A 13,542-nucleotide genomic window follows, 5' to 3' on the forward strand; every position below is an offset into this window, starting at 1 on the left:
AACTAAAAATAGTCTTGCATGCTGCAATGAAGAGCAAAGATCCTGCCTCTGCAACTAAGGCCTGGGACAGCCAAATAAATTAATAATTTTGTTTTAATTCTAGCTTTCTGTCACTTAAGCACGACAACAGGGCTTCCTATTCACGTAGCTTGGAGCACCACCCTGAAGCTGCTGCAGTGCAGCACAAGAGAGCTTTGCAGCAAAAGAAAACCATGGCTCAAAGAGAAGCCACGGCTTTGAGAGCAGAGATAAGGGATCAGACCGAGAAGGCAGACCCAAGCTGATGAAAGAGAGCCCCGAGGGAGTTAGTTAGCCAAAGGATGGTGCGGATTGAGGGGGCTTCCCAGGGGGCTCAGCGGTAAAGAATCCGCCTGCCAACTAGGAGACTCGGGTTCAGTCGCTGGGTGGGGAAGATCGTGGAGCAGAACATGGCAACCTGCTGCACTATTCTTACCTGGAACATTCCGTGGACAGAGAAGCCTGAGGGGCTGCATCTGTGAGGCTGCCCGGTTGAGCACACACAGTGAGTCTTAAAGACAGACTTCCTTCACACCCCTCACTGGATCTGGGCTGACCCCACAAGGACCCATGAACTAACCAGCTCACTTGGTCATTTCCTGCCCCTGATCAATCAGCTCTAACTTTTCACAGTACTAACCCAGCCTGCAAATGCCAAGAAGAATCCGCACTTGTCGTCACCACTCCTATGGTCCTGCTAACATTGATCAGGTAGCTCTGGTCTCTAGACTCCTGAAGGTTTTCTTTATGAAACTGCCTATGAAAACTGCATACCACAAAGCACCTTATAGCCCATTTCATGCAAATGCATCCTTCCCTTTCCTTCCTGTGACTCACTCACACCAGAGTTTTATCACTGCGTCGGCACTGGACCTGTGGAGTGTGCGTCACTGTATCGCAGAAGCATAGTCCCCAGGGGACAGGAACTCAGAACCCCAGCCACAGCATTGTCCCCGATACTCCCTCCAACTGTGTCTAAAAACATGGCGTAGCCTGATTCAATGACCCCAGAGAAGGGGAAAGCAGCTGCGTCTCATCATACCAAGATTTATTGTTTCTCTGGATGACATAAAAGTCACAAGCTGGGCTGCATTTTTCCCATTTAAATAAGTTGTTATTATTGCTTAAGCTCTATTGTTAAGAGCCATAGAAAATTTAACAGGCTCTGGTCATATACATGGGATTCCCTCATGACTCAGCTGGTAAAGAATCCAGCTGCAATGCGGGAGATCTGGGTTCGAGCCCTGGGTTGGGAAGATCCCCAGGAGAAGGGACAGGCTACCCACTCCAGTATTCTGGCCTGGAGAATTCCATGGACTGTATAGTCCATGAGTTCACAAAGAGTCAGACACGACTGAGCGACTTTCACGACCATAGGTCATATACATAGCTTTCAAACTACCCTTTCCTACCTCACGCCCTTTAATCAAGCATTGTAATGATAAACTTCTCTGGGCATGAACCCGATGCCATAAAATAATTCTGAAGTAACTAAACAGATGAATATCAAGAACTATCACCATTCTACCTCCCTAGGATCCAAGTGAGCCGTGGATCTCAGAGATGTAGATTAAGACAGTCACGTGGGGCAACATGCATGTCACATTCAACAGAAAGTGCAGGGAATTCCCTGGCGGTCCAGCGGCTAAGACTGTGCTCCCATTGCAGGGGCCAGGTTCCATCCCTGGCCAGGGAGCTAGATCCCACATGCCTCAACTAAGATTTTACATTCTTGTCGCTGAATGTTCTGCATGCTGCAACTAAAGACCCCACATGCTATAACTAAAAAAAATCCCGAACGCCACAACTAAAAAAGATCCCGCGGGCCACAGTGAAGATCAAAAGTGCTAAGTGCTGTGGCTAAGACCCGGTGCAGCCAAATAAATTCATTTTTAAGAAAAGAAACTGCATCTACAAGCCACGCCATATGGCCTCTGAGAGCTACCCTGACTGTGGCCACAGAGCTTTGATTTTTCTATTGTTGTCTTTTTACTTAAGTTTCATTTCCCAGCTGGCGGCAAGCAAACCAATTTTGGTGAGGAAGAAAGTTGCGTGATCCACGGTGTGTTTTCACAGAACATTTTCTTCCTAAGCCAAGGAGGGTAACACACATCTCACGTGCTTCCTCTAGAGAAAAGGGTATGACCTGGGTGTTCACTAGTGTCTCTGCAGGTCCCTGTGAGACGGGTCGGAGTGGGGATGAGGGAGACGGAGAGAGAGAAGGAGGGCTTGGTGACCCTTTAATGACTCCCACAAGAACACCACTGAATTGGCCACTTAGCTTCTGCATTCATACCCAACAACACTCCCACTGCGAATTCCTTGATTAGGCTGCGGCTGGGGGACTAACAGAGGTGGCCGAGGCACTGCAAGGCAACACAGAAGAGACGAGATGATGTGACTTCCCGAGGTTGCCATTTCCCACCTGATGGAAAAACATAGCAAAATCACGCGCCTTGAGGTAGGCTGTCCAGGAAACAGAATTTCCCCAGACCCGACTTCTTCTAAGATGCGGTGGGAGCGTCATAAGAGGATCAACTTTTCCCTTAGAGACTGAGTCGTTTAGCGCTGGCGGATGTGAACTTTCTAAACTGGAAGACTGCAGATTTTTCAGAAATGGTGTAAGTATGCAGAATATTCTTCTTGAAAGCAAACTCTTAATGAAGTCAAGAAAAGTGGTAGCTTTTCACTATTAGGAAAAAGGGAACTGGGGCTTGCAAAATAGAAGAAGGTCAGGTGGCTCCAAGGACACGAAACATGTTTACTTGGTGAGATGTTGAGATGCGAATTGTTTTCAAGGTAGAAAGGGTGCCGATACCCCAGTCCCCAGGGGCGACAGCCTTGGAAAAACTGCTCTCCAAGACAGCAGTTCCTGGTTCCGAATGTGCACTCTGGCCAGCTTTGCTTCTTGGCTGGGAATGGCATTTGGAAAGCTTTGAGTAAGGTGTTTTAACAGCTAGCTAATCTGTACTCCCGTGTGCTACTGAACATGAACAACGTTCCTAAAACTTGGAGGGATTCAATCAAGAGTAGGCACCCTTCAATCCAGGAAAAGAGACAGTTGTGACGGGGGCCCCTCTGAGATTCCACTCCGTGCAGGGCCTGGGGCAGCACACTCGGTGGGAAGCTGGGCTGGAAGGGAGCCTGAGTTTGCCGGCTCTGCGGTGTCCGATAAGCTTGTTTCCCAAGGGTGGTCCCCAAAGGGGGTGATTTCTAAGAAAACTTCATGATCCCTTTCACCTTGTAAAAGCACACAAAATTGCATTTCTTTTTTTTTTTTTTGATTGAAGTATAGTTGATTTACAGTGTTGTATTAGTTTCAGGTTTGTAGCAAAGTGATTCAGTTATGCATATATATATATATATATATATATATATATATTCTTTTTCAGATTATTTTCCCTTATGGATTATTACAAAATACTTAGTTCCCAGTGCTATCCAGTAGCTCCTTGTTGGTTATCTGATTTATATATAGTAATGTGTATTTCTTTGAGCCCCTTTTTTGGGGGAGGGGGCAAGAATACTGGAGTGGGTTGCCATTCCCTTCTCCAGGAGATCTTTTCCCAACCCAGGGATTGAACCCAGGTCTCCCACATTGTAGGCAGACGCTTTACCATCTGAGCCACCAGGGAAACAGGGAAATTGGCACAGATGGTAAAGCATCGGCCTACAATGCAGGAGACCCAGGTTCGATCCCTAGGTTGGGAAGATCTCCTGGAGAAGGAAACGGCACCCCACTCCAGTACTCTTGCCTGGAAAATCTCATGGACGGAGGAGCATGGTAGGCTACAGTCCATGGGGTCACAAAAAGTCAGACACAACTGAGCGACCTCACTTTCACTTTCACTTTCAATGTGTGTTAATCCCAAACTCTGAATTTACCCCTCCCCACAATTGTATTTCTTTATCCACTACCCACCCCCCACCCATCCTGTGCCTGTGTTTCAATGCAATGTGCATAATCTTACAGTTTCAAAGCATCCTCACTCTGATCAAAGACAGCATCCTTAGGGACCCACAAGATTCATGATTTTCAGGAGTTTGTGTTTGAGGGAATGCTACTGAGAACTCATTTCTGCACCTTGCGTTGGAACACTATGTGGTTGATGGAGGTTCTTGGTGAAGGTACCTCTGAAAAATGCAGTCTACTTATCAAACCCTGCATTTTTTTCCCATCACTCTGACACCCTCTCGTGTAAGTTACTCCCAGTCAAGCCTTCCACTCACCGTGTGCTGGCTTCTGCCCTCACCATCACACACCCACGTTCTACTCTCACTTGCTTTGCGAAAGATGTTTTTTCTCTTCAGGGTTTTCTGAGAAGGGCTAATCGACACCAGGAAGAAGTATAGTTGCGGTAGTTAATAGCATCAGTCTTTGGATTAAGACAAATCTTGGTTTGAGACATGGATCTACCAGTAGTCAGATCTTGACCAAGTTACTTAATCTTTCTGTGCCTCAGTCTCCTCCTCTATAAAATCAGGATAATCATATTTATTTCACATGGATATGATGGGTTTTAGAAGCAATAAAATGAACATAAATATTCACAAAAAGGAAGAAAAAATTAGCAAAGCAGGGCTCCATTATTCTGCTCAGATTTCTATAATGCTGAAACCTTGCAAGTTGCCTGGACTCCCAACCCACCCCACTCCACCCCACCCCAAAGCCAAATATCCAGATGACTGGGTTTCAAAGTGAGGGTTATAGTTTATTTTCTTTCTGTAAAGATTTTTTTAATATAAATACCTATATTTATGACTGCATACAGAGATAAACTTACCTATGGTTATAAGCAGGTGTGTGATATAATACCCTGATTTTTTTTTAACATATGCCTTAGTTTAAATCGCTGTGTAAAAAAAGAAAAACATCCCTAGAGGATAAATGGCATTTTACACTTATTCCAAAGTGCTGGGAAGAGGGCTTTGAACCACAGAGTCAGTGGCAAGATGACCCACTCTCAGTCAAGTCCGCAAAAGGGACCTGACTTGTGTGAGGAAGCAGCGTGTGCCTGAAGCTAGTGAGACAGGGTAGCGACTGGCAACTCAGGTTCCTCAATGGCTTCTAGTTTGCAAAACAGACATACTGTCTTGCCTGCGCCTTAGAAGAGCCCTGCGTATGAGGTAGGTCTGAGTAACTCGCCAAGTCGTGTCCAACTCTTCGAGAGCCCAGGGACGGTGGCACACCGGGCTTCCCTGTCCCTCCCACCTCCCAGAGTTTGCCTGAGTTCCTGCCCAGCTGTCACCAGGTAGTAAATCAGCTCTAGTGCTGCAGCCTGAGAACTGACTCTAATTCACGTCCTGTGACCCTCACATGTATTTCTCATGAGTTTGGTACTATTATCGAGTAACTTGCCCAAGGTCAAACCAGCTAGGAAGTGGTCAATCCCAAACTGCATACACGCTCCAGATGATCCACAAAGGTGTATCCAAAATGCGAGTGTAGGATGTGATACTGTCCCAGCAGGCCTCTTGGACAAGGTTTGCAAATATTCTATGTCCAGTGGGACGGTTTTTCATATATCTCCCCGTGATTTTGTACAGCCGCACTTTTCTTTCTGCCGATTCCACGAGCTGCAACATGCTTCTTGTCTTCACTGTAAATGCCTTCAGGAGAGGATCTGTGTTAGACTCACCATTTCCTTGATGTCATTATGATGATTACTTTTATGTGTCAGCTGGACTGGCCACAGGGATTCAGATTAAAACTGGTTGCTGGGTGTGTCTGAGAGGCTGTTTCAGATGAGATTTGTGTTTGGATTTGGGGACTCAGTAAATCAGATTAGTCACCCATCCCCCAGTAGGTGGATATCATCTCACCTGTTGAGGACCCCAATAGAACAAAAGAGGTGGAGGAGGGAGAAATGGAACCCCCATTCTTTTTTTTTTTTTTAAGAAAGAAAGATAAAAAGAGAAAAGAAAAAAATTTCCAGTTTCCATTTTATTATTTATTTTTGGCCACACAGTGCAGCATGTGGGATCTTAGTTCCCTGACCAGGGATCAAACCCATGCCCCCATCAGGGGAAGCCTGGCGTCTTAGCCATTGGACTGACAGGGAAGTCCTTGGACCCCTTATTTTGGCCTCACAGCTCAAGTTCGGCCATCTCATCATTTTATACCATTGTCTCCTCTAGTCCTCAGGTCGTTGAGTTAGGACTGAATTCCACTATCAGCTTTCCTGGGTCTCCAGCTCACAGAAGGCAGACTGAGGGACTTCTCAGTCTCCATAGCAGCATGAGTCAATTTTGCATAATAATTCTTTCACTAAATGTGCATATGTGTGTATATATATGTACATATATATATATCCATATGATGGATACAAATATAAATACTGATCTTACTGGTTCTGCTTCTGGAGAACCCTAACATGGCCATGGAAATGGTATGTAGAGGAAGGAAAGAAAAAAAGAAAACCCAGGTCTCCCACATTGCAGGTGGATTATTTACCAGCTGAGCCACCAGGGAAGCCCAAGAATACTGGAGTGGGTAGCCTATCCCTTCTCCAGGGGGTCTTCCCGACCCAAGAATCGAACTGGGGCCTCCTGCATTGCAGCCGGATTCTTTACTGGCTGGCTACCACGGAAGCTCCATATATGTGATGGATACAGATATAAATACAGATCTTATTGGTTCTGTATTAGGTTTCTAGAGAACCCTAGAAATGGTATATAGAGGAAGGAAAGAAAACAGAAATAGAGAAGAAAAATAGGAGCAGGAAGGAAGGGAGAACAGTTGACGCAGAAGCTTTTAATCTTGTCACAGTGGTTTCCTGAGCAGATTTGAAAACCAATCACTTATCACTCCAGTATCCGAAAGAAAGATTCTAGAATAAGATGCTGTCGTCAATTAAAATACTTCTACGTTCCGGATTAACCAAAGACTTTGAGGATGATTTCTCCATTGGTTATGGTAAGTAGTTAGTGTGGGGAATATTAGGATTCCTGAGAGCCAAAATTTTCTGTATTCATGATTCTGAACATTTACTCTTATCACAATAACATTATTCTCATCACTCCATGTTGTTGACATAAACAACAAGCACTAACAGCAATGAAATGAAAAAGGGGCTCTTCTCTTATTTTTCTATGTGAATAAAAGGAGAATGCTGCCTGGGGAAGTGTGCTCTTTAAAGGATCTTTTCCTAAGCTTTGGAGAAGGAAATGGCAACCCACTTCTTGCCTAGAGATTTCCATGGACAGAGGAGGCTGGCAGGCTACAGTCCACAGGTTTGCAAAGAGTTGGACACGACTGAGCGACTAACTTATAAGACTTTCTAAGATTAGAAAAGCAAAAGGAGTGGGGATGGGGGTGTGAGGAATTAAAACCGCAATCAGAGAAAGAGCCACAGCAGGGCCACTGCACGAGGCAAGAATGTGGGAGGACCCAACGCAAATAAACAAGGGAAAGACAAGATAATTTTCATGGTCTACTTGATAAAGGCTTTAAGTTTATTTGTTATAAAATAATAATTATGAAAATGTTGTTGTTCAGTCATTAAGGCATGTCCTACTCTTTTGTGACCCCTGGACTGTGTGTAGCCCACCAGGCTCCTCTGCCCTTGGCATTTCCCAGGCAAAAATACTGGAGCAGGTTGCCATTTCCCTCTCCAGGGAATCATCCTGAGTAGTCAATTAAATTTTCCTTGAAATGAAATGCAGCCTTTACACATGAGGCTAAAATATTATAAAGTCATTACCACATTTATATTTTTTAACACTTTACTGAAGTACAATGTACATACATATAGAAAAATGTACATAAGCCTAGAGTCTGATGAACTTCCACACAAGTTGAATACATCTTTGCAACAAGTACCCAGATCAAAGAAACATAACATTCTCAGCACCTCAAAAGCCCCCCTCACGCTCCCTTTAGTTTTGCACACCTCGGTTCTTTACGTGAACAAAATGGGAGTGTGTGTATCTTTTGTGCCTGGACCATTTGGCTCCACATATTCATGAGATTCGTGTATGTTGGTACATGTAGTGAGAGCTTTCCCATTGCTACGCAGCAGTGTGTGAATTTAACAGTTTATCTTTTCTACTGTTAGCAGGTATTTGTGCCATTCTCCAGTTTGAGGCACTTACAAACAGTGCTATGACTATTCTAGGATATGTCTCCCAGTAGACACAACATATGTCCATACATCCTAAGAACAGAATAGATTGTTCTTAAGATGGAGATAGGTAGATGGATGACAGAGAGATACATATAGATCTCCATCTTAAAATAATAGCTAATAAAGGTATCAGAGAAGGCAATGGCACCCCACTCCAGTACTCTTGCCTGGAAAATCCCATGGATGGAGGAGCCTGCAGTCCATGGGGTCGCTAAGAGTTGGACACGACTGAGCGACTTCACTTTCCCTTTTCACTTTCATGCATTGGAGAAGGAAACGGCAACCCACTCCAGTGTTCTTGCCTGGAGAATCCCAGGGACGGGAAGTCTGGTGGGCTGCCGTCTCTGGGGTCGCACAGAGTCGGACACGACTGAAGTGACTTAGCAGCAAAGATATAGATACCAGTATTAGCAGATATAATCAAACAGCAAAATGGTTATTTTACACCCCACCAGCAGGGTTCCAACTGTCCCATAGCTTCACCATCACTTGATACTTTTCCTCTTTCCTAACCTAGCCATTTTGTGTATGCACAGCAGTTTCTTGCTGTGATTTTAATTTGCATTTCCCTGGTAATTAATGAAGTTGAATCCGCTTTTCGATACTCTGCTGTGAATTTTTTTCTCCTAAATGTGCATCTATTATTTCAGCCATGCTGGGTCTTCCCTGCTGTGCAGACTCTTTCTAGCTGCAGGGAGCATGAACTCCTCTCTAGCTGTGGTGTGTGGGCTCCTCCTGGCGGCGGCTTCTCCGGCCGCGGAGCACTGGGCTCTAGGGTGCTCGGGCTCAGTAATTGCGGCTCCCAGGCTCTGGAGCACAGGCTCGATACTTGGGGCTCACCGGCTTAGTTGCTTTAAGGCGAGCGGGATCTTCCCCGACCAGAGATCAAACCCATGTCTCCTGCACTGGCAGACAGATTCCTCACCACGGAGCCACCAGGAAAAGCCCTTTGGTGAAGTTTTGGTTCCTGTCTTTGGCCATTTTCTGCTTTGCTCATCTGTCTTCTTTTACTGATTTGCAGAAGTTCTTTACATACTCCGGATGTCAGTCTTTTCTCAGCTATAAGTATTGTAAATATCTTCTTCCATTTGAGGGTTCTTTTAATTCTTATAGTGATGTCTTTTCTTTACGTGTCCTAAAGCGTATGCTTACTCTTTATCACGGCAAGTGTCACGTGTTATAGTACATGGAAAATCGAAGAGGTCCCCAGTGTTTCAGTGGCCACAGTGATAGAACCGACCTGCTCGAACGACTCCCGTCAGAAACGTGGGTCACCTTCTCCCTCACGATGGCGTACAGAATTGCAGGCACAGAGCCTGCCCAGAAAATAAAGAACCTACCAGGCCAACAGCAAAACCCAAGCGACAGAAAAGACAAGGGTAGATCTCTTAATACATCCTTTAACTGTGCTGTTATTTCTTCCAGAGATGTACTTGAAAAAGAATCTGTGACCCCATGGATCAGGGAAATTATACCAGAGTGAAAGAATTTATTTTCCTGGGCATTACCCAGTCTCGAGAGCTCAGCTGGGTCTTGTTCGTCTTTTTGTTTCTGGTTTACATGACGACTCTGCTGGGAAACCTCCTCATCATGGTTACGGTGACCTGGGAATCGCGTCTCCACACCCCCATGTACTTCCTGCTCCGTAACCTGTCGGTTCTTGACATCTGCTTTTCCTCCATCACAGCTCCTAAGGTCCTGGCTGACCTGCTCTCAGAGAGGAAGACCATCTCCTTCAGTGGCTGTGTCTCTCAGATATTCTTCTTTCACCTGCTCGGGGGAGCAGATGTGTTTTCCCTCTCGGTGATGGCCTTTGACCGCTACGTGGCCATCTCAAGACCCCTCCACTATCTGACGGTCATGAGTCGGGGGCGGTGCATTGGGTTGATAGTGGCCTCCTGGGCGGGGGGCTTCGTCCACTCCATCGTGCAGATCTCCCTGCTGCTCCCCCTCCCCTTCTGCGGACCCAACGTCCTGGACACTTTCTACTGCGACGTCCCCCAGGTCCTCACACTCGCCTGCACGGACACCTCCTCTCTGGAGCTCCTGATGATTTCCAACAATGGATTAGTCAGTTGGTTCATATTCTTCTTTCTCCTCGTCTCCTACACAGTCATTCTGACGATGCTGAGGTCCCACTCCGGGGAGGGCAGGAGGAAAGCCATCTCCACCTGCAGCGCCCACATCACGGTGGTCACCCTGCACTTCGTGCCCTGCATCTACGTCTACGCCCGGCCCTTCACCGCCCTCCCCACCGATAAGGCCGTCTCCGTGACCTTCACTGTCATCTCCCCTCTGCTGAACCCCCTGATCTACACCCTGAGGAACCAGGAGATGAAGGCAGCCATGCAGAGACTGAAGAAACAGCTAGGGCATTCAGAAAGGGTTTAGCGTCTGTGAGGACAAGATAATACCAGAATTCAAAGATAAATATTAGGGGCTTCTCTGGCAGTCTCGTCATTCAATCCCTGGTCGGGGAGCTAAGATCCCGAAAGCTGCTTGATGTGACCAAATATATATACATGCACAGGAGAGGGGTCCATTTGAGCCAGTCCTGAAAGTGGACTGTATTCCAGCCTTTAGTCCTATAGCCCCAACTAACTGCAAAGGAGTCTGGGTAATGTAATCCAGCTCTGCACCCAGAGAGAAGAGGTGAGATCATGAAAAACAGTGAGCAATAGAAATCTCTTTGGCATTTATGACTCATTGCTAAGAAATCACGATCGGATCAGAGTACAGGGACTAGAACATTGTGTTAAGGAGTCTCTTTATACATAGAAATGTTTGCTGGAAGGAGTACTGCACACTTGGAATGCACAGAGAACCACACTGAAGTGAAAGAGACATGAGATGAAGAAATCTAACTTTCCTGACCCAGGGATTGAAGCAGCGTCTCTTGCGTGTCCTGCATTGGCCGGCAGATTCCCGACCAGCAGCGCCCCTGGGAATGCCTGTTGTAAGCCAACATTTATTAATACAGAGGCTCCTGTAGAGACAAGTGTCTTCTTCTTACTGTCCTTTCCAGTGTTCTGTTCTATTTCCACCACTCAAATATGTTCTGAATTATTTTCCAATATTAGACATTCTTCCTCTAAGCATCAAAGTCCCAGTAAAGGCATAACTTGTCTTCAGTTGGATCCATCTGTAGAATAAATCCACCTTTACTGCCTGGTTCCATCTTTACTCTGGTACCATTGTTCTCCAGCTCCTCTATACTTTTCACAAAGGTGTCTTTTTTCCCCCCTACTTCTCTGTTGACTTTACCTTGAGCAAAACTGTTATGACTGGGCAAAACTTTGAATAATCAAAGATCTATACCATCAGAGTCTGTGTTCCCAAGTGTGCATGCGTCGCTCAGCCCTGTCCAGCTCTTTTCGACCCCATGGACTGCAGCCCCCTGGGCTCCTCTATCCATGGGGGTTCTCCAGGCAAGAATACTAGACTGAGTTGCCATGCCCTCCTCCAGGGGATCTTCCTAACCCAGGAATCGAACTGGGGTCTCCTGCATTGCAAGAAGATTCCTTACCAGCTGAGCTACCAGGGAAGCCTGTTCCCAAGTGTAGGACCCCACAAACGACTGTAACCTACAAAAGTTGTTCATGAAGCTGACTTGGACCATTTGCAACATGCAAAACAACCTCATAAAACACAGTGAGGAAAAGCAGCTGAATTCAGAAGACCGTTAAATTTACTTGTCTGGCACCGTGACATCAAATACTTACTTGGATCAATATATATACATATTTTTTCTCCAAGTAGAGACATTTTCTTAAGGAACGACTAGATATTGAACTGATTCTAGTTTATTCTACACACATTCCATATATTTGGCCCTATCATTTGTGATGTTTTTTCCTACCCCAGAAACATTGATTTTTAAACTTCCATGATATTTTTCATAAGCAAATGCTGCTAAGCTGCTAAGTCACTTCAGTCATGTCTAACTCTGTGCGACCCCATAAACAGCAGCCCACAAGGCTCCCCCGCCCCTGGGATTCTCCAGGCAAGAACACTGGAGTGGGTTGCCATTTCCTTCTCCAATGCCTGAAAGTGAAAAGTGAAAGGGAAGTCGCTCAGTCCGTCTGACTCTTAGCGACCCCATGGACTACAGCCCACCAGGCCCTCCATCCATGGGATTTTCCAGGCAAGAGTACTGGAGTGGGGTGCCATTGCCTTCTCCCATAAGCAAATAAATGTATCTATATACACAGATGGGCTAATTCAGGGGTGATCCTGTCATTCTGGATGTCTTTGAAAAAATTCAAAGAAGAGTCAGGTTGCTTCAGCTTAGTTTCCAAGATGCTAGTGGGGTCAGCACCACAGAGACTATACTGAAGCAACCGTGAGATTCCAGCCGCAAAACTCTACCCTGGACGGATCTGCAGAGTTCTGCTGTCGTTACTGTTACGTAACTTGTCTTTCAAGTCTGAAAGAGAGTATTGTCCACATAGCTCTTACTCCATAATAGACTATTAGCTCAGTACGATGTTAATGAGTTATTGCTGTATAACACATTACCCCAAAACTTAGTGGCTTAAAACAGCACCCATTTCTTTTTATTTATCTATTTATGGCTGTGCTGGGTCTTCGTTTCTGCACATGGGCTTTCTCTAGCTGCAGTGGGTGGCCTCCCCACCTTTGTGGCAGCTTCTCTTGTTGTGGGCTCACGGGCTTCAGCAGTTTCAGCAACAGGCACGGTCGTTGAGGCCTGAGGGCTCCAGAGTGTGGGTTCAGCAGCTGTGGCCCACAGGCTTACTTGCTCTGCGGCACATAGCATCTTCCCCGACCAGGGACAGAACCCGTGTCCCCTGCAATGGCAGGCATTCCCACCCCCTGTACCCAGGGAAGTCCCACACACATTTCTTAAGTCACAGTTTGTGTGAGTTGGGGATCCAGGCACAGCTTAGCTACATCTTCTGCATAGAATCTCTCACCAGGCCGCAGTCAAGGCATGAGCTGAGAGCTGCAGTCTCATCTCAAGTTTCGACTGGGGAAGGGTCGGCTTCCAAGCTCACTCATATAGTGAGCCATTGGCCTGGGGGCTGCAGTTCCTTCCTGGCTGTGGCTGGAGGTTATCCCCAGGTTCTAACCCTCCAGGGCCTCTCTCACAGGGCACCTTACTTCACCAGAGTGCACAAACAAGGAGGAAAAGTGGGGGTCAGCAAGACAGAAGTCACGGGCTCTTATAGCCTGATCTGGAAAGGGGCAGGCTATCATTTTTGTCAACGTCTCATCCTTAGAAGCAAGTTAACTAAGTCCAGTCACACACAAGGCAAGGGGATGGCACAAGAGCATGAATATTAGAGCAGGAACTGACAAGCTCTCCAAATAAACTGGAAAAAATGATCGCAAATGATGAAAGAAACCTAAAAGCAATTGATTCAGGAAGAGTTACAAA

General features: G+C 46.0%; 1 protein-coding gene across 2 annotated transcripts; it reads left to right on the forward strand.

The window, feature by feature from the left end:
* The first annotated feature begins 6,854 nt into the window (after positions 1-6,854).
* LOC129628630 (olfactory receptor 4D9) lies at positions 6,855-11,316 on the forward strand. Of its 2 annotated transcripts, XM_055548100.1 has the most exons (2): positions 6,855-6,934; positions 9,832-11,316. In XM_055548100.1, the coding sequence occupies exons 1-2, from the start codon at positions 6,859-6,861 to the stop codon at positions 10,533-10,535; spliced, it is 780 nt and encodes a 259-aa protein (XP_055404075.1). In that variant the 5' UTR covers positions 6,855-6,858; the 3' UTR covers positions 10,536-11,316. The 2 variants fall into 2 exon arrangements, with proteins under 2 accessions (XP_055404075.1, XP_055404074.1); XM_055548099.1 differs by lacking the exon at positions 6,855-6,934 and having other exon boundaries at positions 8,958-11,316.
* The last annotated feature ends 2,226 nt before the right edge of the window (positions 11,317-13,542 follow it).

This window comes from Bubalus kerabau, chromosome 15, assembly GCF_029407905.1.
Source record: "Bubalus kerabau isolate K-KA32 ecotype Philippines breed swamp buffalo chromosome 15, PCC_UOA_SB_1v2, whole genome shotgun sequence".
NCBI lineage: Eukaryota > Metazoa > Chordata > Mammalia > Artiodactyla > Bovidae > Bubalus > Bubalus kerabau.